We start from the raw sequence: 25,556 nt of genomic DNA on the forward strand, positions 1-25,556 counted from the left end.
CCAGTACTGAAAGCTATCAGCAGAGGTAATGGTATATAAGAGTATATCGTTGATCTGAAAAGGGAGGAAGGAGATGAATCCCTACAACCGATAACAGAGAACCCTTGAAAAGATTTCCCTCGAGGGAAACCATAAAAAAAAAAAAAAAAAAAAAAAAAATATCACATCCCTCTGACAAACAAACACTGTACTCTGAGAGAAATTGGGCTTCAGAATGCTTAGAAGCAAAGAAAACAAAAAAAATCTTAGCACAAACTTACTTCACCACCTCCATAGGAGGCAAAGTTTGTAAAACTGAATTGTGGGTGTGGTGAGGGGTGTATTTATTGGCATTTTGAGGTTTGGGAAACTTTACCCCTCCTGGTATGATTGTATATCCCATACGTCACTAGCTCATGTACTCTTGCCAATTACATGAAAGAAATGTAAATACAGATATGTTAACTAGATCAGATATGGACAAAAACATGTTGATTCTGTGAGTTACAACTATTTAGAACATGTTCCTACCTTCTGAGCCAGATCTGTGAAAAGAGAAGCCAAAATAGAAAGTAATTTGCCTGTACTTCTGTGTGTTGCCAGAGACATTGTGAGGTAAAACATTATAAGATTTGAATATGTTGTCAGCATAGGCAACAGGCGAACAAGGAAGCTGCAGCACTGGTTGAAAAACTACAATAAAAAAAAAAAAAAAGCTTAATTTAAGATTTAGTACTCACAGTTCATAAAATAATTGTACATAACAAATAAAAGTTGTAAATTAACTGAACACTGAGTGATCAAAAGACACATATATATATATATATATATATATATATATAAAATATGCTAATGTTAGACAATAAAGAGATTTTAAAACAACAAAAAAAACCAGCAACTTTAAAATACCTGCTAATGAGTTGTCTGTGTTCCTCAATTCCCTTTTATGACTCATTATATAAAGCTGGTCAGCAAATTACACCATGGTTTATTTTAGGCATTATACATTTAAGGCACCAATACTAGTAACATACTATGGGCTAGATTACAAGTGGAGTGCTAATTTAATAAATGTTAAATAACCAGCCATTACAAGTGGATGGTTAATGCTACCTCGAGTTTGCGGTAGCAGTTTGCACTCTGAAAATTAACCAGAGATCAGATATCTAGTTAATTTTAATAATGTCCCCCAATTGTCACCAAAACAAAGAGCATTTTTACTTTTTAAGATTAAAATATATAAGCATTTTCATTTTTGTTAAATATAACTGCACAAATCAGTTTTAAGGGGTTAAAGAGTGCGGATGTGGGGCGTTAGAAAGTGCCTTTACATTGCTGTCTAAGGGGGACTATGTTAATACTCAAAATATATATGTTTATGCTTATATGCAAATATAGTTACGTGTTTATATGTGTATATACACATATTAACACAATTATGTATGTACTGTATATATTCATATACACTTTGCTGCCTGACTTACCCCTTTCACTGCGCTAGGTTTTCTGCCATGACTATCGCATGAGAACGAGGGTCCCATTGGAGCCTATGGAAGCGCGCTCTCGTTAGCACAAAGTTTGCATGCATTGTGCTGAAATTATAATACATGTGCTTGTATTAAGAGTGATGCGCAAACATTGCGGTTGTTGACAGCGCAATTTTGCGCTCCACTCGTAATCTACTCCTATATGTGAAGAGATATACGGTAGGACAAATTGTCAATTCCATGAAAGGCATAACCATTCTACATCATTCTGCGTCTACATTAAAGTATTTCAGTTCATTAAGACTGACACAAATGCCTAACTTTAGAATGTAAGAGAAAGTTCTGACCATGTACTTATTCCTTATGCAGTCTTCACCATATGTCTTTAACCTTCCTAGGAGCTCAGAGACTGATGAAATTATATTCTGCACATGAAGGGCTTTCAGGTCTCTGCCGAGATCTTCTGTCAGTAGACTGGTAATAAGGCCTTGCTGGATCATTTCCACTGTCTGTTCTTCATCTGAAGATAAAAAGTAAACCAGCAGAAAAATCATTACTCCACAAGTTAACAGAGATTAAACAAATTTCCTTTTTGGTTTATAATTTCATATTTGTATTTAAATGTAGGATGTAATATTTAACAAATATTAATTTATTAGTTTACCACGAAACATAATGGCAACACCTTTCCTGTAACATATTTAACATGCAACAACATTCAGATACAGTAGAGTGTACAAAATCTTTAAATCCTGGAGCAAAATCTGAAGAACTCCCCTGTACAGAACATACAGAGAGAGGACATATTAGAAGCAAAAACAGCAATGGTCTGATTAAAATGCAATAAATGAACCATACAATCTTTTGAAAGCTGAGCAGGGGGAATTATATAAATTTTCCAAAACACACTTAATAGTAGGAAAGTGTTCAGAGGATCTAGCTTCTAAGGAACCAATATTTAAAATAGTAGGGACAGAAAGAAAGTGTGATCTATCATGAAAAAACAGGCCTAGGCTAAAAACTACAGAAAATAAATTAATGAGGTAGGTAAATCTAAGGTTTAAACAAAAAATGTATTAAAAGAAAAAAGAAAAGAATAGGCAGCTGCATACAAACAGAGAACCTTTATTAAATACACCTCAAAAAATAAGCATCTCTAGACAGTATTAATAATCTTACCCCTTCCAACAGTTTGGCCAAAGTAAACAGAGGAGCACTATGAATCAATTAAATAACTCGCTAACCAGACATAGCTCTGTAGCATGGAAGGGAAAGACTGACGTGCATATTTAAATACCGACGAGTAAGAGGTCACGGTGAGCTAAATAACATAATTTATGCTTACCTGATAAATTCCTTTCTCCTGTAGTGTAGTCAGTCCACGGGTCATCCATTACTTATGGGATATTAACTCCTCCCCAACAGGAAGTGCAAGAGGATCACCCAAGCAGAGCTGCTATATAGCTCCTCCCCTCTACGTCACACCCAGTCATTCGACCGAAAACCAAACAAGAAAGGAGAAACTATAGGGTGCAGTGGTGACTGGAGTATAATTTAAAATTTAGACCTGCCATAAAAAACAGGGCGGGCCGTGGACTGACTACACTACAGGAGAAAGGAATTTATCAGGTAAGCATAAATTATGTTTTCTCCTGTTAAGTGTAGTCAGTCCACGGGTCATCCATTACTTATGGGATACCAATACCAAAGCTAAAGTACACGGATGACGGGAGGGACAGGCAGGATCTTTATACGGAAGGAACCACTGCCTGAAGAACCTTTCTCCCAAAAACAGCCTCCGAAGGAGCAAAAGTGTCAAATTTGTAAAATTTGGAAAAAGTATGAAGAGAAGACCAAGTTGCAGCCTTGCAAATCTGTTCAACAGAGGCCTCATTCTTAAAGGCCCAAGTGGAAGCCACAGCTCTAGTAGAATGAGCTGTAATCCTTTCAGGAGGTTGCTGTCCAGCAGTCTCATAGGCTAAACGTATTATGCTACGAAGCCAAAAGGATAGAGAGGTAGCAGATGCTTTTTGACCTCTCCTCTGTCCAGAATAAACGACAAACAGGGAAGAAGTTTGGCGAAAATCTTTAGTTGCCTGTAAATAAAATTTCAGGGCACGGACTACATCTAGATTGTGCAGAAGTCGTTCCTTCTTTGAAGAAGGGTTAGGGCACAATGATGGAACAACAATCTCTTGATTGATATTCTTGTTAGTGACTACCTTAGGTAAGAACCCAGGTTTAGTACGCAGAACTACCTTATCTGAATGAAAAATCAGATAAGGAGAATCACAATGTAAGGCTGATAACTCAGAGACTCTACGAGCCGAGGAAATAGCCATTAAAAACAGAACTTTCCAAGATAACAGCTTGATATCAATGGAATGAAGGGGTTCAAACGGAACCCCCTGTAAAACGTTAAGAACTAAGTTTAAGCTCCACGGTGGAGCTACAGTCTTAAACACAGGCTTAATCCTAGCCAAAGCCTGGCAAAAAGCCTGAACGTCTGGAACTTCTGACAGACGTTTGTGTAAAAGGATGGAAAGAGCTGAGATCTGTCCCTTTAAGGAACTTGCAGATAAACCCTTTTCTAAACCTTCTTGTAGAAAAGACAATATCCTAGGAATCCTAACCTTACTCCATGAGTAACTCTTGGATTCGCACCAGTGTAAGTATTTACGCCATATCTTATGGTAAATCTTCCTGGTAACAGGTTTCCTAGCCTGTATTAAGGTATCAATTACTGACTCCGAAAATCCACGCTTTGATAAAATCAAGCGTTCAATTTCCATGCAGTCAGCTTCAGAGAAATTAGATTTTGATGTTTGAAAGGACCCTGAATTAGAAGGTCCTGTCTCAGAGGCAGAGACCAAGGTGGACAGGATGACATGTCCACTAGATCTGCATACCAGGTCCTGCGTGGCCACGCAGGCGCTATTAGAATCACCGATGCTTTCTCCTGTTTGATCCTGGCAATCAAACGAGGAAGCATCGGGAAGGGTGGAAACACATAAGCCATCCTGAAGGTCCAAGGTGCTGTCAAAGCATCTATCAGGACCGCTCCCGGGTCCCTGGACCTGGACCCGTAACAAGGAAGCTTGGCGTTCTGGCGAGACGCCATGAGATCCATATCTGGTTTGCCCCAACGTCGAAGTATTTGGGCAAAGACCTCCGGATGAAGTTCCCACTCCCCCGGATGAAAAGTCTGGTGACTTAGGAAATCCGCCTCCCAGTTCTCCACTCCTGGGATGTGGATCGCTGACAGGTGGCAAGAGTGAGACTCTGCCCAGCGAATTATCTTTGATACTTCCATCATCGCTAGGGAACTCCTTCTCCCTCCCTGATGGTTGATGTAAGCCACAGTCGTGATGTTGTCCGACTGAAACCTGATGAACCTCAGAGTTGCTAACTGAGGCCAAGCCAGAAGGGCATTGAGAACTGCTCTCAATTCCAGAATGTTTATTGGAAGGAGACTCTCCTCTTGAGTCCACGATCCCTGAGCCTTCAGGGAATTCCAGACAGCGCCCCAACCTAGTAGGCTGGCGTCTGTTGTTACAATTGTCCAGTCTGGCCTGCTGAAGGGCATCCCCCTGGACAGATGTGGCCGAGAAAGCCACCATAGAAGAGAATCTCTGGTCTCTTGATCCAGATTCAGCGTAGGGGACAAATCTGAGTAATCCCCATTCCACTGACTTAGCATGCACAATTGCAGCGGTCTGAGATGCAGGCGTGCAAAAGGAACTATGTCCATTGCCGCTACCATTAAGCCGATTACCTCCATGCATTGAGCCACTGACGGGTGTTGAATGGAATGAAGGACACGGCAAGCATTTAGAAGCTTTGTTAACCTGTCCTCTGTCAGGTAAATTTTCATTTCTACAGAATCTATAAGAGTCCCCAAGAAGGGAACTCTTGTGAGTGGTAAGAGAGAACTCTTCTCCTCGTTCACTTTCCACCCATGCGACCTTAGAAATGCCAGTACTAACTCTGTATGAGACTTGGCAGTTTGGAAGCTTGACGCTTGTATCAGAATGTTGTCTAGGTACGGAGCTACCGAAATTCCTCGCGGTCTTAGTACCGCCAGAAGAGAGCCCATAACCTTTGTAAAGATTCTTGGAGCCGTAGCCAACCCGAAGGGAAGAGCTACAAACTGGTAATGCCTGTCTAGGAAGGCAAACCTTAGATACCGGTAATGTTCTTTGTGAATCGGTATGTGAAGGTAAGCATCCTTTAAATCCACTGTGGTCATGTACTGACCTCTTTGGATCATGGGTAAGATTGTCCGAATAGTTTCCATTTTGAACGATGGAACTCTTAGGAATTTGTTTAGGATCTTTAAATCCAATATTGGTCTGAAGGTTCCCTCTTTTTTGGGAACCACAAACAGATTTGAGTAAAACCCTTGCCCGTGTTCCGACCGCGGAACTGGGTGGATCACTCCCATTAGTAAAAGGTCTTGTACACAGCGTAGAAACGCCTCTTTCTTTATCTGGTTTGTTGACAACCTTGAAAGGTGAAATCTCCCTTGTGGAGGAGAAGCTTTGAAGTCCAGAAGATATCCCTGAGATATGATCTCCAACGCCCAGGGATCCTGGACATCTCTTGCCCAAGCCTGGGCGAAGAGAGAGAGTCTGCCCCCCACTAGATCCGTTTCCGGATCGGGGGCCCTCACTTCATGCTGTCTTAGGGGCAGCAGCAGGTTTTCTGGCCTGCTTGCCCTTGTTCCAGGTCTGGTTAGGTTTCCAGCCTTGTCTGTAGCGAGCAACAGCTCCTTCCTGTTTTGGAGCGGAGGAAGTTGATGCTGCTCCTGCCTTGAAGTTACGAAAGGCACGAAAATTAGACTGTCTAGCCCTAGGTTTGGCTCTGTCTTGAGGCAGGGCATGGCCTTTACCTCCCGTAATATCAGCGATAATTTCTTTCAAACCGGGCCCGAATAAAGTCTGCCCCTTGAAAGGTATGTTGAGTAATTTAGATTTAGAAGTTACATCAGCTGACCAGGATTTTAGCCACAGCGCTCTGCGTGCCTGAATGGCGAATCCGGAATTCTTAGCCGTAAGTTTAGTTAAATGTACTACGGCATCAGAAATAAATGAATTAGCTAGCTTAAGGGTTTTAAGCTTGTGTGTAATCTCATCTAATGGCGCTGAGTCAAGGGTCTCTTCCAGAGACTCAAACCAAAATGCTGCCGCAGCCGTGACAGGCGCAATGCATGCAAGGGGTTGCAATATAAAACCTTGTTGAACAAACATTTTCTTAAGGTAACCCTCTAACTTTTTATCCATTGGATCTGAAAAGGCACAGCTATCCTCCACCGGGATAGTGGTGCGCTTAGCTAAAGTAGAAACTGCTCCCTCCACCTTAGGGACCGTTTGCCATAAGTCCCGTGTGGTGGCGTCTATTGGAAACATTTTTCTGAATATAGGAGGGGGTGAGAAAGGCACACCGGGTCTATCCCACTCCTTAGTAACAATTTCAGTAAGTCTCTTAGGTATAGGAAAAACGTCAGTACTCGTCGGTACCGCAAAATATTTATCCAACCTACACATTTTCTCTGGGATTGCAACAGTGTTACAATCATTCAGAGCCGCTAACACCTCCCCTAGCAATACACAGAGGTTTTCCAGCTTAAACTTAAAATTTGAAATGTCTGAATCCAGTTTATTTGGATCAGATCCATCACCCGCAGAATGAAGCTCTCCGTCCTCATGTTCTGCAAATTGTGACGCAGTATCAGACATGGCCCTAGCATTATCAGCGCACTCTGTTCTCACCCCAGAGTGATCTCGTTTACCCCTAAGTTCTGGCAATTTAGACAAAACTTCAGTCATAACATTAGCCATGTCTTGTAGAGTGATTTGTAATGGCCGCCCTGATGTACTTGGCGTTACAATATCACGCACCTCCTGAGCGGGAGATGCAGGTACTGACACGTGAGGCAAGTTAGTCGGCATAACTTCCCCCTCGCTGTCTGGTGAATGTTGCTTAACATGTACAGATTGACTTTTATTTAAAGTAGCATCAATGCAATTAGTACATAAATTTCTATTGGGATCCACCTTGGCTTTTGAACATATTGCACAAAGAGATTCCTCTGTGTCAGACATGTTTAACAAACTAGCAATTAGACTAGCAAGCTTGGAAATACTTTTCAACTAAATTTACAAGCAATATGCAAAACGTTACTGTGCCTTTAAGAAGCACAGAAAAACTGTCACGGTTGAATAACAATGAACCGGATTAGTTATAGAAACCAAATTTTCACAGTAAAAGCATAAATTTAGCAAAGGATTGCACACATTAGCAATGGATGATTAACCCTTAATATCAGAAAAAACGTATAACAATTGAAAATATAAGCGTTTTCATCACAGTCAAAGCACAGTCTCACAGGTCTGCTGTGAGTGATTACCTCCCTCAAAACTAGTTTTGAAGACCCCTGAGCTCTGTGGAGACGTCCTGGATCATGCAGGGAGAAAAAGGCAGACTGTGACTGAATTTCTGATGCGTAGTAAAAGCGCCAAAATAGGCCCCTCCCACTCACAATACAACAGTGAGGGAAGCTCAGTAAACTGTTTTAATTTAAAACAAACGACAGCCATGTGGAAAATAATGCCCAAAACAATTTTTCACCAAGTACCTCAGATAATTAAACGATTTAACATGCCAGCAAACGTTTAAAATCTAATTTATGAAATGTCATTAAAAGCCTGCTGCTAGTCGTTCACACTGCAAGTTAGGCTAAAAGTTATATGCATACAGTATTTTCCCAGAGAAGTGCCATTCCCCAGAAATACTTAAGTGTAAACATACATACATATCAGCCTGATACCAGTTGCTACTACTGCATTTAAGGCTGTACTTACATTATATCGGTATTAGCAGTATTTTCTCAGTCAATTCCATTCCTTAGAAAATAATATACTGCAACATACCTCTTTGCAGGTGAACCTGCCCGCTGTCCCCTGATCTGAAGTTACCTCATTCCTCAGAATGGCCGAGAACAGCAAATGGATCTTAGTTACGTCCGCTAAGATCATACAAAAAAACTCAGGTAGATTCTTCTTCAAATTCTGCCTGAGAAGAAAAACAACACACTCCGGTGCCGTTTTAAAATAACAAACTTTTGATTGAAGATATAAAAACTAAGTTTAATCACCACAGTCCTCTCACACATCCTATCTATTAGTTGGGTGCAAGAGAATGACTGGGTGTGACGTAGAGGGGAGGCGCTATATAGCAGCTCTGCTTGGGTGATCCTCTTGCACTTCCTGTTGGGGAGGAGTTAATATCCCATAAGTAATGGATGACCCGTGGACTGACTACACTTAACAGGAGAAAAATAACCTACGCGCACAAACCAATTAAAAAGTTAACACCAAACATGCGAGGCACAAAAAGTCAACTTGCACAAAAAAAAAAAAAAAAAAAAGGTAATGTACGTGAAAACAAAATTTATGCATACCTGATCAATTTCTTTGTTTCTGGGCATGGAGAGTCCACAACTTCACTCCAATTACTAGTGGGATATTCAACTCCTGGCCAGCAGGAGGAGGCAAAGAGCACACCAGCAAAGCTGTTAAAGTGAAGGTAAACTTTGATGAATGAAAGGATCTATGGGTGTGGGAAGCTGCTCTGGCTGTGAAAAGAAGAAAGGTAAGCTTTTAAACAAAATGGCTGATTTCTAAACTTTGATGAATTAAAGTGTCCCTGTTTTTAATAGTATTTTTAAAAAATGGGCTTTCATTCATCAAAGTTTACCATCATTTTAAGTGTCACTTCCCTTACTCATAACCCCAAGTCATTCGGCCAAAGGGAAACAGAAAAGAAGAAAACACAAAAGGTATAGAGGTGCCTGAGTTTAACACAAAAAAACTGCCTTCTTAAATTTAAATAAGGGCGGGGTCGTGGACACTCCATGCCCGGAAAGAAAGACATTTATCAGGTAAGTATACATTTTTTTTTTCTTTCCTATGGCATGGAGTTTCCACAACTTCATTCCAATTACTAATGGGAACCAATACCCAAGCTAGAGGACACAGAATGAAAAGGGAGGGAGAATAAGGCAGGCAGACCTAAACAGAAGGCACCACAGCTTGAAGAACCTCTCATACAAAAGAAGCCTCAGCTGAGGCAAAAGTATCAAAATTTGTAGAATTCGGAAAAAGTATGCAAAAAGGACCATGAAATTTTTGAAAGTCCAGAAAGAGGAGACAGCCCTAGTGGAATGAGCCGTAATTCTCTCAGGAGGTTGCTGTCCAGCTGTCTCATAAGCTAACCTGATAACACTTGACCCTTACGCTTACCAGAGACGACGAACAGGGCAGTAGATTGACGAAAATCTTTAGTTGCCAAACCTTATGATAGATGCAACGAGTGACCGACTTTCTAGCTTGAATGAGAGTATCAATCACTCTCTCAGAAAAACCTCTCTTGGCTAGGACTAAGCGTTCAATCTCCACGCAGTCAGCCTCAGAGAATCTAGATTCTGATGAACAAAAGGACCCTGTTCCAGAAGATCTCTGCGACAAGGTAACTTCCATAGAGGAGATGAGGACATCCCCACCAGGTCCGCAAACCACATCTTTCGCGGCCACAATGGAGCAATTAGAATTGCCGAAGCTTGCTCCTGCTTGATGCGGGCCACTACCCGAGGGAGAAGTGGTAACTAAGGAAAAATGTAAACTAGTTTTAGCCTCCAAGGCACTGCTAATGCATCTATCAGCTCCGCCTGAGGATCCCTGTATCGCAACCCGTATCTGGGTAGCTTGGTATTGAGTCGAGACGCCATGAGATCTATCTTCGGCGTCCCCCATCTGTTGCAAATCTCCGCAAACACCTCGGGATGGAGAGACTATTCTCCCGGATCAAAGTATTGTCTGCTGAGAAAATCTGCTTCCCAGTTGTCCACATCCGGAATGTGGATCGCTGACAGCGAACATTTGTGGGCCTCTGCCCATTCCAGAATCCGAGATACTTCCCTCATTGCTAGGGAGCGCCTCGTTCCCCTGTGATGGTTGATGTAAGCCAACGAGGTAAAGTTGTATGATTGGAATCTGATAAACTGGGACGAACCCAGAAGAGGCCAAGCCTTCAAAGAGTTTAACATTTTAGAACTTCAAGCAATCTTAATCGGGAGAAGAGACTCCTCATGAGTCCACCGGCCCTGTGCCATCTTGGCACCCCAAACTGCTCCCCATCCTGAAAGACTTGCATCCGTAGTCACAATCTCCCAGGATGGTCTCAAGAAGGATGTCCCTTGCGAAAGGCGATCTGGACAGAGCCACCAAGAGAGCGATTCTCTCGATCGGTTGTCCAGAAAAATCTGTTGAGATAGATCTGAGTGGTCGCCGTTCCATTTCCTCGGCATGCACAGTTCTGGTCTGAGGTGGAACCTGGCGAATGGAATGAAATCTATGCTGGACACCACGAGCCCAATTACCTCCATATACCGGGCCACAGATGGCCTTGAGGAGGTCTGGAGGGCAAGACAATTGGAAGTAATTTTGCAACGTCTCTTGTCTGTAAGGAATATCCTCATGGATATGGAGTCTATTATTGTGCCCAGGAATTCTACCCTGGTACTGGGCACCAGAGAACTCTTTCCTAAGTTTATCTTCCATCCATGAGATTGAAGAAGAGGAGTTATAAAATGGTCTTCTGCCAACCGGCAGGACGGAGCCTGGACCAGGATGTCATCCAAGTATGGCGCTACTGCAATACCTCATGACCTCGTCACCACGAGCAGAGCCCCAAGAACCTTCGTAAAGACTCTTGGAGCCATAGCCAGACCAAAAGGAAGAGCCACAAACTGGAAGTGCTGATCCAGAAATAATTTGAAGTGATTCTTGTGAATTGGCACATGTAGGTAAGCATCCTTCAAGTCTATTGTCGTCATGAACTGTCCCTCTTGAACTAAGGGCAGAATAGACCTTATCGTCTCCGTCTTGAATGATGGAACTGACAGAAACTTGTTGAGGCACTTTAGGTCTAGAATCGGTCAAAACGTACCCCCCTCCTTTGGGACTACAAAAAGGTTTTAGTAGTACCCTAGACCTCTCTCTGATAGAGGTACCGGCACAATTACTCCTAGGGAGGAGAGATCACTCACGCACCCTAGAAAAGCATCTTGTTTTTCTGGTCTTGAAGACAGGTTTGATAAGAGGAATCTGCCCCTGGGTGGATGAGATTTGAAACCTATCCTATAACCCTGAGCGATGACCTCTAGAACCAAAGGGTCTTGCATGTCCCCCAACCAAGCCTCTGCAAAGAGAGATAATCTGCCCCAACATGATCCAACACCGGATTGGGTGCCGCCCCTTCATGCCGACTTTGGTTCGGCTGGGTTCTTGTTCTGCTTGGATTTATTCCAAGATTGAGATGGTTTCCAAGTTCCCTTGGACTGATAAGGCTTTGCGGAGGGCTGCTGGCGTGGTCTGTGATGAAAGAATGACTGGGGGATGAGGGGAGTGAGGGAGATATTTAAGCCTTTGGCTGGGGTGTCTTTGCATTCTCCTGGTGGCCAGGTTCTGTATTCACCCACAAGTGAGGAATAAACCTGTGGACTCTCCTCATATTAAGATGACAAACAGCACTGAATATTCTGCAATAATCACGCAAGCCCTGTATCTCTGGTGGCGCAAATGGCTACAATGAAGAAACAGAAATTGTCCAAATGCCAGATAATCACAAAAACATAACCCCCCCCACCAAAAAAAAAAAAAAAAACAGACATCCACCTGCAGTGCTCTGTTTTTACAATATTACAATATCACAAAACAGTCAGATATTTGAAAAAAAATAAAAAAATCTACAATGATGGTCTTTTGCTTTAAAGGAACATGAAACTCAAAATCTTCCTTTATGATTCAGAGCATACATTTTTATTCAACTTTACAATTTATTTGTATTACCTAATTTGCTTAGTTCAGATGGTATTCTTTGTTGCAAAGCATACCTAAGAAGGGCTCAGGAAGTGGGAATGTGCTGCTGATTGGTGGCCGCAAATATATGCATATTGTCATTAGCTAGCTCACAGTAGTGCACTGATGCTCCTTCGGTAAAGGATGCCCAGAGAATGAAGCAAAATTGGTAATAGAAGTACTTTGGAAATATGTTTAAAAATGTGTGCTCTGTTTTAATCATGGAAGAAGAAAAAAAAATTGTGTTTCATGGCCCTTTAATTTAATGTGACAACAAGCAGAATATTAACAACAACCTAACCTGTACCTTCTGTGTTTCTCCCCTCCTCTGACTCCTGCTTGCTCCTCTGTTGTACAAGACTTTGAACAGCACATAGAAGAGCCTTGATGGTTGATTCTACTTTCTCAGAGTAATCTTCAACAAATCTTTCATCCGATGATCTATTCCCTTTAAGCAAAAACAAGCAACAATGAAAACACATTTGGCAACAGACTTCACAGCCCAAAACAGATTTGCAGCAATCATCTCTACAAAACACAACTGGAGATGTTTCCCTGTCTGTACAGAAATATCATCACAAGTAAATGACAGCTATACATTTATGTTGGAGTAGTGGTACTCACTCTAGAACTTGCTTATCTACTAATATAAGGAAAAAAGGCAATCATTAAAAATATAATGAAATCCAGTTTATTATATTTTGAGGTATTAAAAAATGGATCTTATGAGGGAAGCACCAGTATTCCTTACTTTTGGCGGCACCCTCAGAATGCAGGTGAGTTTTCCACACTGTGAATTCTCTTACAACTGTACGAATTTCTTCTCTTATGTAGTGAAGACTCTTGAGAAGAGGCATGTGCTGCGCTGCTTCTGTCATCTCCACCTCAGGAAGAACAAATTGTGACTCCACTTCCCGCAGGTCGACAAACACCTGTTGCATGACATCCACTCCTGCAGCGCATGTCTCAAAATCTTTCCTGAAAAAACAAGTGTGTAAAATTATTCAAAATAAAATCACTTTAAAAAAAATAATAATTTATGCTTACCTAATATATTTATTTTTTTCTTGACACGGCAAGTCCACGGATCATCAATTACTATTGGGAATATCACTCCTGGCCAGCAGGAGGATGCAAACCCCAGTCATTTGACCGAAGGAAAAGGAGAGAAAGGAAATAACACAAGGTGCAGAGGTTCCTGGGGTTTATATATAAAAAATCTGTCTGAGAACAGGGAGGGCCATGGACTCACTTTGTCAAGAAAAATACATTTATCAGGCAAGCATAAATTTTGTTTTCTTTCTATTGACATGGTGAGTCCACGGATCATCAATTACTATTGAGAATCAACACAGATGATACGGGAGGGCAAGACAGGAAACCTAACAGAAGGCACCACTGCTTGCAGAACCTTTCTCCCCAAAAAAAACAAAAAAAAAACCTTTAGCCGAGGCCAAATTATCAAATTTATAGAATTTAGAAAAATGTTCTACAGAGTCCTCGTTCTTGAAGGCCCAAGACAAAGACACCTCCCTAGTGGAGAGAGCTGTAATTCTCACAGGAAGCTGCTGAGCAGCAGACTCATAAACCCTACAAATAACACTTCTCAACCAGAGAGAAAGAGGAGTGGCAGAAGCTTTCTGGCCTTTAAGATCACCAGAAAAACAACAAACAATGCAGAGTACTGACGAGGTCCTTTGTAGATGTCTGTAGATAAAATTTAAGGGCCTGTACAACATCAAAGTTGTGCAACAGACGTTCTTAATGAGAAGAAGGATTATGACAGAGAGAAGGAACAACAATTTCCTAATTAAAATTTCTGTCCGAAAAAACCTTTGGAAGAAAACCAAACTTTGTACGAATAGCTGCCTTATCTTCGAAATACAAGATAAAGAGAATCACACTGCAAAGCTGAGAGTTCGGACCCCTACGAACAGAAGACATAGCAGAAAGAAACAAAACTTTCCAAGATAACTTAATATCTATGGAAACGCATAAGCTCAAACGGAACCAGTTGTAAAACCTCTAAAAACAAGGTTAAGGCTACAAGGAAGAGCAAATGACAAACACAGGCCTGATTCTGACCAGGGCCCGATAAGATTGTACATCAGGAACGTCCGCCAGACGCTTGTGCAGCAGAATGAATAGAGCAGAAAACTGACCCTTGAGGGCACTAACAGATAACCCCTTCTCAAAGCCTTCCTGGAGAAAAGATAAGACCCTTGGAATCCTGTCTTATAGAATTCTTTCTAGTGATAGGCTTACAAGCCTGATTCATGGACTCAATGACCAATTCTGAAAAACCCACTCTTAGTTATTCAGTCTTCAAGCATACAGCTTCAGAGAAACAATATTTGAATGAAGGAAGGACCCCTGAAGCAGAAGATCCTTCCTAAGCGGAAGTTTCCGCGAAGGTAGAGACAACATCTCTACTAGATCTAATGTAAGCAAGGTAAATAGTACTGAATAGAAGATAAACTACACTAACAACTATCTCCTGAAGTGGATAGTTAAAAACTTAAACTAAAAAAACCTTACAGAGTGAGCACTAATAAATATCAGCTAAAGGTAAATATGGAATAATTGTCACAATCAATACTTGCTAAATTCAACGTTTACAACAGTATTTAATTGGTTCTTTTAAAACCTATTTGCTAAAAAAGGCTGTATTTAAAACACAAGTTATTTTATCTTCTAAAAATACAATCATAAAATCACAATTCATATAGGATAACAATATAGAGTGCGCACTCTTAAAAACATGTAAAACTAAAACAACTAAAAAAAAAAGGGGGGTATTCCCTCTTTGGTTTAAATTAAGTGGGGCTATAGCCACAACTAAGTAATGTTCCTTAATGGAGGATCGCAAAAAGATATGGCTCGCACCTTCTGCTCTGAAGGCTCACTGAAATGCCACTTTTATTGTGTTTATACTTGCACTGTGTTTCAGCTTCCAACACTTTAAACTCTCCTGTATGCAACTTGTTGTCTGTGTTTTCTGTTACCTCTTTCCCCAGGTTCCTTAATGCAGTCAGAATCTCCTTAGGACTGAAAGGTTACTGTGTTAGCAGCTCTTTTCATCCGGTCCCTAATTGTGTAGGTGATAAGGTCTGTAATCACAGTTTAGGGGTCATTCCAGAAAGACACAATAGTTTTCTTTAAGCAGTTCTTTTTCTCTTGTTTGCAGTCTTGGAGTCTCTAGCACTGTTAAACTAGTGCCTTAAAGGAGTTCAATCAGAATGTTGTTTTTTGCTCCTTGCAGATCCTTGTAACAAACAGTGTTTGTGCTCCAAAAGGAAAACAGTCCAGCAGCAGCTAATCAATTTCAACTAGTTTCAGCCTTGTGCAGGCCTACTATATCTGCCTACCAGATCCTACGAGTCCATGCAGGAGTTATTAGAGAAAACAATGCTCTCTCCTACTTGATAACTCGTGGAAGAAGAACAAACAGAGGCAAGGATATGCCAGCCTGTAGTACCAAGGAACTGCCAGAGCATCTATTAGAAGGGCTTGAGGGTCTCGTGACCTCGAACCATACTTGGAAACTTGGTGTTCTGACGAGACGCCATCAGAACCAATTCTGGTAACCCCCATTTGGTTGTTAACCTTGAAAACACTTCTGGATGGAGTTCCCACTAAACGGGATGGGAAGTCTGACTGCTCAGATATCCGCTTCCCAGTTGTCCACTCCAGAAATGTGGATGGTATATACAGCAACTGTGAGCACCCGTCCTCAGACAAAATCTGAAACACTTCCTTCTTGACAAGGGAATTCCACAGAGGCTATGTTGACTGACTAGAACCCGATAAACTGGGCTAAAGACAGTTGAGGCCAAACCATCAAAGAATTGAATTAAATTACTCTCAACTCCAAATGGTGAAGGGGAGAACAAACTTCTCCCTGACTCCTCCCCAGCCCAGCAGGCTGGTGTCCGTGGTCACGAACGTCCCGGAAGGTCTCCTCTGAGACAATCCGGAAAATCTCCATTCCACTGTCTGAGCATGCAAACCTTTAGCGCTCTCAAACAGAATCAAACCAGGGACTGATGTCCATGGAAACCCCATCAGACTAATTATTACCATACACTGAGCCACTGATGCCGAACAGTAGACTGAAGAAAGAGGCATGTCAGGATTTTACCATTCTGTACCTTTAACAACTAATTATCATACTGCTATTTAAGGCTCCACCTACTGTTGAACGTTGCTTGGTAATTTGTTCAGTCACCCACTGTTCCTGAACACTTCGCACCCAGCTATTCCCTCCTGTCTAAGTTGGGATTTCCTGCTTCTGATGCTAGTTCTTGTTACTCAAGTCTTGTGGTTTTGCAGCTCCACAACTTTGTTCCTGTCTCTCTCGCTGCTTGCTTCCTGCTTACTCGCATGCTGGTCCGTTGGCGTGTGACGTTACTAGGTGAAACCGCAGCCGCCACACACTCTCACTGAATCTCGGCACACGCTGTGTGCATTTCTTCTCCGGTAACTCCGCTTCTGCTCCACTCTGAGGATACTATTTGGGAAGGCGGTTTGTATATAATATCATCTGGATTACCGGTCTGTATTACCAATTTACAAATAAGGATATCTTGCCTTTCATGTCATTTGCTACTGCTTGCCTCAAATAATCAAGTAATCAAGTCTACCTGCCATACTAAGCTATTAACCAGTTTATCTCATGCACTTGCTGTTACATGTACTATTCCGCTTGTGATTCACTATATTGACTTGCACAGTGACTTTTGCCGTATCTATCATTTGCCTAAATAGCACTACTCCATTTGCATTAACCTCTGATGAACTTTATGTGCTTAAAACTGACTTTAACCAACGAAGCTACTCTGCACAACTCTATCTAAAGTGTGTGTGTGTGCCTGTGCAAGTTATGTAAATATTTTATATGTGTGTGATGCGAGTCTACAACTCATTTGGATGTGAATAAGCTTCTCACTAAACTTTGGATTCTGAGTTATCCTACATTACCATACTATATTACTGTTTAGCTCATATCCAACTCCTTTTGGTATACCATCTTCACTCTGTATCCTACAGTAGTGACCCTCAGATCTATGAGCATAACAGGGTTCACACAAGTTAGATCTTAGTGAACCCGAGGTAAGGTGTGAGACTGAGTGGCCCTGCATGAACAAGGGTACTAGTTCATACTTAAACATTACATATTACCAAGCCTATAAAGATAACTAGTACTTTGTTTAATGGATATAACAGAGCTTTACAATAGGGTTGGCTCCCTAGCTCAAAGTATGGATCACATGATACAGGGACTAAGGGAGATACAATTGGAGAACCAAAATATCAGAAAATTCATAAATGAGCAGCTTGCCAGTAAACCTCCTGTAGCTGAAAATTCAGCTGAACCTTTAATTAGCCCTCCTGAAAAATTCTCTGGGGAGAGAGCTTTATTCAGGGATTTTAAGAACTCTTGTACACTGATGTTTACTCTGAAACCTAAATCATATCCAACAGATAGGGTCAGGGTATTAACTGTTATCTCATTCTTACGTGGTGAGGCCAGGTCTTGGGCTAATACCTATTATGAAAAGGATGATCCCATCTTAAATTCTCTCGATGCATTTTTTTCTGCCATGTCTCTGCTTTATGAGGATCATAATAAACAGAACACAGCAGAAACAGCTATTAGGTCCTTACGTCAAGGGAAGAGAGTCGTGGAAGAATATATCACAGATTTCAAACGTTGGGCACCAGACACTCAGTGGAACACTCCAGCCTTAAGGAATCAATACCGATTAGGTCTCAGTGAAGCAATAAAAGATGAGCTTGCACGTGGTATCATTCCTGATGATTTAGAAGCCCTCATGACACTTAGCATTGGTATAGACCGAAGATTAAGGGAAAGAAAATCTGAAAGATCCTTCAGTGATGCAAGTTACAGAAAACTACCCACTTATCATGCTACACCTTCAACCTTGCCAGCAAGGTCCCTTGATGAACCTATGGATGTAGCAGTGATTCGTGCTCCTCTAAAACCAGAAGAAAAAGCTAGGCGCAAATTATTGAACCTTTGTTTATACTGTGCTGACAAAGATCACACTGTTAAGGATTGTCCAATACTTCTTCGCCAAAAGAAGGGTAAGACACCTCCTAGTTATCATATAATCAATATGGTACATGATTTCACTTCTCATTTGTCCCTTCCTCTCTCCCTACAGTGGCATCACCGGAAGATAGACGTACAGGCCGTAGTTGACTCTGGCGCATCTGGGAATTTTGTAGATATTTCTTTTGTTGTTAAAAATAAGATCCCACTAATAAAAAAGAGTGTTTCACTTGCTATACGTTTGGTTGATGGCTCACTATTCAGTTCAGGTCCAATAACACATCACACCATTCCTATTACTGTAGTAACTAAGTCTGGTCATATTGAGCAATTGTCTTTCGATGTACTTCCCACTTCAGTATATCCTATGATACTTGGTTTGAACTGGTTAATAAGACACAACCCCACTATTTCATGGTGTGAGGGGTCTGTGATATTTGATTCAGCATTTTGTAAACATTCATGTTTTACCAAACACTCTTTATACCATTTATCTGTCAATGGCCTACCTGAATGTTACAAAGAATTTAGTGACGTTTTTGATAAGGTTGAGGCAGACACACTACCACCACACAGGACGTATGATTGTCCTATTGATCTCATACCAAACAGTACCATACCTATAGGACATATATATCCTCTTTCTGAGCCAGAATTAGCTCATTTAAAAAATTATTTGGATGATAACTTAAAAAAAGGCTTCATTAGACCCTCCACATCCTCAGTTGGAGCTTCTATGTTTTTTGTTAAGAATAAGGATGGTAGTCTCCGTCCAATCATTGACTATAGGCAACTTAACAAATGTACAAAGAAAAAACATAATTTATGCTTACCTGATAAATTCCTTTCTTCTGTTGTGTGATCAGTCCACGGGTCATCATTACTTCTGGGATATAACTCCTCCCCAACAGGAAATGCAAGAGGATTCACCCAGCAGAGCTGCATATAGCTCCTCCCCTCTACGTCAGTCCCAGTCATTCGACCAAGAATCAACGAGAAAGGAGTAACCAAGGGTGAAGTGGTGACTGGAGTATAATTTAAAAGATATTTACCTGCCTTAAAACAGGGCGGGCCGTGGACTGATCACACAACAGAAGAAAGGAATTTATCAGGTAAGCATAAATTATGTTTTCTTCTGTTATGTGTGATCAGTCCACGGGTCATCATTACTTCTGGGATACCAATACCAAAGCAAAAGTACACGGATGACGGGAGGGATAGGCAGGCTCATTATACAGAAGGAACCACTGCCTGAAGAACCTTTCTCCCAAAAATAGCCTCCGAAGAAGCAAAAGTGTCAAATTTGTAAAATTTGGAAAAAGTATGAAGCGAAGACCAAGTTGCAGCCTTGCAAATCTGTTCAACAGAGGCCTCATTCTTAAAGGCCCAAGTGGAAGCCACAGCTCTAGTGGAGTGGGCTGTAATTCTTTCAGGAGGCTGCTGTCCAGCAGTCTCATAGGCTAAACGTATTATGCTACGAAGCCAAAAAGAGAGAGAGGTAGCAGAAGCTTTTTGACCTCTCCTCTGTCCAGAGTAAACGACAAACAAGGAAGAAGTTTGGCGAAAATCTTTAGTTGCCTGCAAGTAGAACTTGAGGGCACGAACTACATCCAGATTGTGTAAAAGACGTTCCTTCTTTGAAGAAGGATTTGGACACAAGGATGGGACAACAATCTCTTGATTGATGTTCCTGTTAGTGACTACCTTAGGTAAGAACCCAGGTTTAGTACGCAGAACTACCTTGTCTGAGTGAAAAATCAGATAAGGGGAATCACAATGTAAGGCTGATAACTCAGAGACTCTTCGAGCCGAGGAAATAGCCATTAAAAACAGAACTTTCCAAGATAGCATTTTTATATCAATGGAATGAAGGGGTTCAAACGGAACACCCTGTAAAACGTTAAGAACTAAGTTTAAACTCCATGGTGGAGCAACAGCTTTAAACACAGGCTTGATCCTAGCTAAAGCCTGACAAAAGGACTGGACGTCTGGATTTTCTGACAGACGTCTGTGTAACAAGATGGACAGAGCTGAAATCTGTCCCTTTAATGAACTAGCTGATAAACCCTTTTCTAAACCTTCTTGTAGAAAAGACAATATCCTAGCGATCCTAACCTTACTCCAGGAGTAACCTTTGGATTCGCACCAGTATAGGTATTTCCGCCATATTTTATGGTAAATCCTTCTGGTAACAGGCTTCCTAGCCTGAATCAGGGTATCAATAACCGACTCAGAAAAACCACGTTTTGATAAAATCAAGCGTTCAATTTCCAAGCAGTCAGCTTCAGAGAAGTTAGATTTTGATGTTTGAATGGACCCTGTATCAGAAGGTCCTGTCTTAGAGGTAGAGACCAAGGCGGACAGGATGACATGTCCACTATATCTGCATACCAAGTCCTGCGTGGCCAAGCAGGTGCTATTAGAATTACTGATGCTCTCTCCTGTTTGATTTTGGCAATCAATCGAGGAAGCAGCGGGAAGGGTGGAAACACATAAGCCATCCTGAAGTTCCAAGGTGCTGTCAAAGCATCTATCAGAACTGCTCCCGGATCCCTGGATCTGGACCCGTAGCGAGGAAGTTTGGCGTTCTGGCGAGACGCCATGAGATCTATCTCTGGTTTGCCCCAACGTCGAAGTATTTGGGCAAAGACCTCCGGATGAAGTTCCCACTCCCCCGGATGAAGAGTCTGGCGACTCAAGAAATCCGCCTCCCAGTTCTCCACTCCCGGGATGTGGATTGCTGACAGGTGGCAAGAGTGAGACTCTGCCCAGCGAATTATCTTTGATACTTCCATCATTGCTAGGGAGCTTCTTGTCCCTCCCTGATGGTTGATGTAAGCTACAGTCGTGATGTTGTCCGACTGAAACCTGATGAACCCCCGAGTTATTAACTGGGGCCAAGCCAGAAGGGCATTGAGAACTGCTCTCAATTCCAGAATGTTTATTGGAAGGAGACTCTCCTCCTGATTCCATAGTCCCTGAGCCTTCAGAGAATTCCAGACAGCGCCCCAACCTAGTAGGCTGGCGTCTGTTGTTACAATTGTCCAGTCTGGCCTGCTGAATGGCATCCCCCTGGACAGGTGTGGCCGATGAAGCCACCATAGAAGAGAATTTCTGGTCTCTTGATTCAGATTCAGAGTAGGGGACAAATCTGAGTAATCCCCATTCCACTGACTTAGCATGCATAATTGCAGCGGTCTGAGGTGTAGGCGTGCAAAAGGTACTATGTCCATTGCCGCTACCATTAAGCCGATCACCTCCATGCATTGAGCTACTGACGGGTGTTGAATGGAATGAAGGACGCGGCATGCATTTTGAAGTTTTGTTAACCTGTCTTCTGTCAGGTAAATCTTCATTTCTACAGAATCTATAAGAGTCCCCAAGAATGGGACTCTTGTGAGAGGAAAGAGAGAACTCTTCTTTTCGTTCACTTTCCATCCATGCGACCTTAGAAATGCCAGAACTAACTCTGTATGAGACTTGGCAGTTTGAAAGCTTGAAGCTTGTATTAGAATGTCGTCTAGGTACGGAGCTACCGAAATCCCTCGCGGTCTTAGTACCGCTAGAAGAGCACCCAGAACCTTTGTGAAGATTCTTGGAGCCGTAGCCAATCCGAATGGAAGAGCTACAAACTGGTAGTGCCTGTCTAAGAAGGCAAACCTTAGATACCGGTGATGATCTTTGTGGATCGGTATGTGAAGGTAAGCATCCTTTAAATCCACTGTGGTCATGTACTGACCCTCTTGGATCATGGGTAAGATTGTCCGAATAGTTTCCATTTTGAACGATGGAACTCTTAGGAATTTGTTTAGAGTCTTTAAATCTAAGATTGGCCTGAAAGTTCCCTCTTTTTTGGGAACCACAAACAGGTTTGAGTAGAACCCTTGTCCTTGTTCCGACCACGGAACCGGATGGATCACTCCCATTGTTAACAGATCTTGTACGCAGCGTAGAAACGCTTCTTTCTTTATCTGGTTTGTTGACAACCTTGACAGATGAAATCTCCCTCTTGGGGGGGATAATTTGAAGTCTAGAAGGTATCCCTGAGATATGATCTCTAGTGCCCAGGGATCCTGAACATCTCTTGCCCAGGCCTGGGCGAAGAGAGAGAGTCTGCCCCCTACTAGATCCGGTCCCGGATCGGGGGCTCTCGGTTCATGCTGTCTTTGGGGCAGCAGCAGGTTTCTGCAGTGGAGGTTGATGCTGCTCCTGTTTTGAAATTCCGAAAGGGACGAAAATTAGACTGTCTAGCCTTAGCTTTGGCCTTGTCTTGAGGTAGGGCGTGGCCCTTACCTCCCGTAATGTCAGCGATAATTTCTTTCAAACCGGGCCCGAATAAGGACTGCCCCTTGAAAGGTATATTAAGTAATTTGGACTTAGAAGTAACATCAGCTGACCAGGATTTTAGCCACAGTGCCCTGCGTGCCTGTATGGCGAATCCTGAGTTCTTAGCCGTAAGTTTGGTTAAATGTACTACGGCCTCCGAAATGAAAGAATTAGCTAGTTTAAGGACTCTAAGCCTGTCCGTAATGTCGTCTAGCGTAGAGGAACTAAGGTTCTCTTCAAGCGACTCAATCCAAAATGCTGCCGCAGCCGTAATCGGCGCGATACATGCAAGGGGTTGTAATATAAAACCTTGTTGAACAAACATTTTCTTAAGGTAACCCTCTAATTTTTTATCCATTGGATCTGAGAAAGCACAGCTATCCTCCACCGGGATAGTGGTACGCTTAGCTAAAGTAGAAACTGCTCCCTCCACCTTGGGGACCGTTTGCCATAAGTCCCGAGTGGTGGCGTCTATTGGAAACATCTTTCTAAATATTGGAGGGGGTGAGAACGGCACACCGGGTCTATCCCACTCCTTAGTAACAATTTCAGTTAGTCTCTTAGGTATAGGAAAAACGTCAGTACTCGCCGGTACCGCAAAGTATTTATCCAACCTACACAGTTTCTCTGGTATTGCAACAGTGTTACAATCGTTGAGAGCTGCTAAGACCTCCCCTAGTAGTACACGGAGGTTCTCCAATTTAAATTTAAAATTTGAAATATCTGAGTCCAATCTGTTTGGATCAGAACCGTCACCCACAGAATGAAGCTCTCCGTCCTCATGCTCTGCGAGCTGTGACGCAGTATCAGACATGGCCCTAGCATTGTCAGCGCACTCTGTTCTCACCCCAGAGTGATCACGCTTGCCTCTTAGTTCAGGTAATTTAGACAAAACTTCAGTCATAACAGTAGCCATATCTTGTAATGTTATCTGTAATGGCCGCCCAGATGTACTAGGCGCCAAAATATCACGCACCTCCCGGGCGGGAGATGCAGGTACTGTCGCGTGAGGCGAGTTAGTCGGCATAACTCTCCCCTCGCTGTTTGGTGAAATTTGTTCACATTGTACAGATTGACTTTTATTTAAAGTAGCATCAATACAGTTAGTACATAAATTTCTATTGGGCTCCACCTTGGCATTGGAACAAATGACACAGATATCTTCCTCTGAGTCAGACATGTTTAACACACTAGCAAAAAAACTTACAACTTGGTTATAATCTTTTTTAGCAAAAAAACGCACTGTGCCTCAAAGAGGTACTAACGATTAAATGACAGTTGAAATAATGAACTGAAAAACAGTTATTGCATCAAACTTTAAAACAACACAACGTTTAGCAAAGGTTTGATTCCCATTAGTAAAAAACAACACTAATTAAATTTGTACATAAGAAAACAAAACAACGTTTTTTATACACAGTCACTATAAGAATTCTCACAGCTCTGCTGAGAGAATTTACCTCCCTTCAAAGAAGTTTGAAGACCCCTGAGATCTGTCAGAGATGAACCGGATCATGCAGGAAATATAAAAGTAGCTGACTGGAATTTTTTGATGCGTAGCAAAGAGCGCCAAAAACGGCCCCTCCCTCTCCCACACAGCAGTGAAGAGAAACGAAACTGTCACAATTAAAGCAAAAAACTGCCAAGTGGAAAATAATGCCCAAATATTTATTCACACAGTACCTCAGCAATGTAAACGATTCTACATTCCAGCAAAAACGTTTAACATGAGAATAGTTATTAAAAAGATTAGTGACCTTTAACACAGTAGTTCCGGTGAAATACCATCCCCAGAATACTGAAGTGTATACATACATGTCATTTTAACGGTATGGCAGGGTTTTCTCATCAATTCCATTCAGAAAATAAAAACTGCCACATACCTCAATGCAGATTCATCTGCCCGCTGTCCCCTGATCTGAAGCCTTTACCTCCCTCAGATGGTCGAGAACAGCAATATGATCTTAACGACTCCGGATAAAATCATAGTAAAAAATCTCTGTCAGATTCTTCCTCAAACTCTGCCAGAGAAGTAATAACACGCTCCGGTGCTATTTTAAAATAACAAACTTTTGATTGAAGTCATAAAAACTAAGTATAATCACCATAGTCCTCTCACACATCCTATCTAGTCGTTGGGTGCAAGAGAATGACTGGGACTGACGTAGAGGGGAGGAGCTATATGCAGCTCTGCTGGGTGAATCCTCTTGCATTTCCTGTTGGGGAGGAGTTATATCCCAGAAGTAATGATGACCCGTGGACTGATCACACATAACAGAAGAAATAGATACCCCCTGCCTCTCATTCCTGAACTAATTGAACGGTTACGTGGTGCTGTAATTTATACAAAATTGGATCTTAGAGGTGCCTACAATTTGATTAGGATGAGAGCAGGGGATGAGTGGTTAACAGCCTTCCGTACACGTTACGGCCTTTATGAATACACTGTAATGCCGTTTGGTTTATGCAACGCACCGGCGACGTTTCAGTGTTTCATAAATGATGTGTTTCATGATCTCTTAGATGTATGTATTGTCATCTATCTGGACGACATTCTTATATTCTCGGAATCATACGAAAAACATGTGTCACATGTAAAGCAGGTTTTACTACGATTAAGAGCTCATCGTCTTTTTGCTAAGCTGGAAAAGTGTATATTCAATACAGATACAATTTCCTTTTTAGGATACAACATATCCCCTCTAGGTATCTCCATGGAATCTAACAAGGTGGATGCTATAACCAATTGGCCTGCTCCCCGTAATAAGA

At 41.9% G+C, this 25,556-nt stretch overlaps 1 protein-coding gene across 1 annotated transcript in view; it reads right to left on the reverse strand.

Moving 5' to 3' along the window:
• MDN1 (midasin AAA ATPase 1) overlaps positions 1–25,556 on the reverse strand; it is a 1,255,339-nt gene that overhangs the window by 142,704 nt on the left and 1,087,079 nt on the right. The window contains 4 exon segments of the mRNA XM_053710546.1: positions 511–672; positions 1,814–1,986; positions 12,693–12,833; positions 13,137–13,363. Coding sequence (XP_053566521.1) covers positions 511–672; positions 1,814–1,986; positions 12,693–12,833; positions 13,137–13,363 — 703 coding nt within the window.

This window comes from Bombina bombina, chromosome 4 (genome assembly GCF_027579735.1).
Source record: "Bombina bombina isolate aBomBom1 chromosome 4, aBomBom1.pri, whole genome shotgun sequence".
In the NCBI taxonomy this organism is placed as follows: domain Eukaryota; kingdom Metazoa; phylum Chordata; class Amphibia; order Anura; family Bombinatoridae; genus Bombina; species Bombina bombina.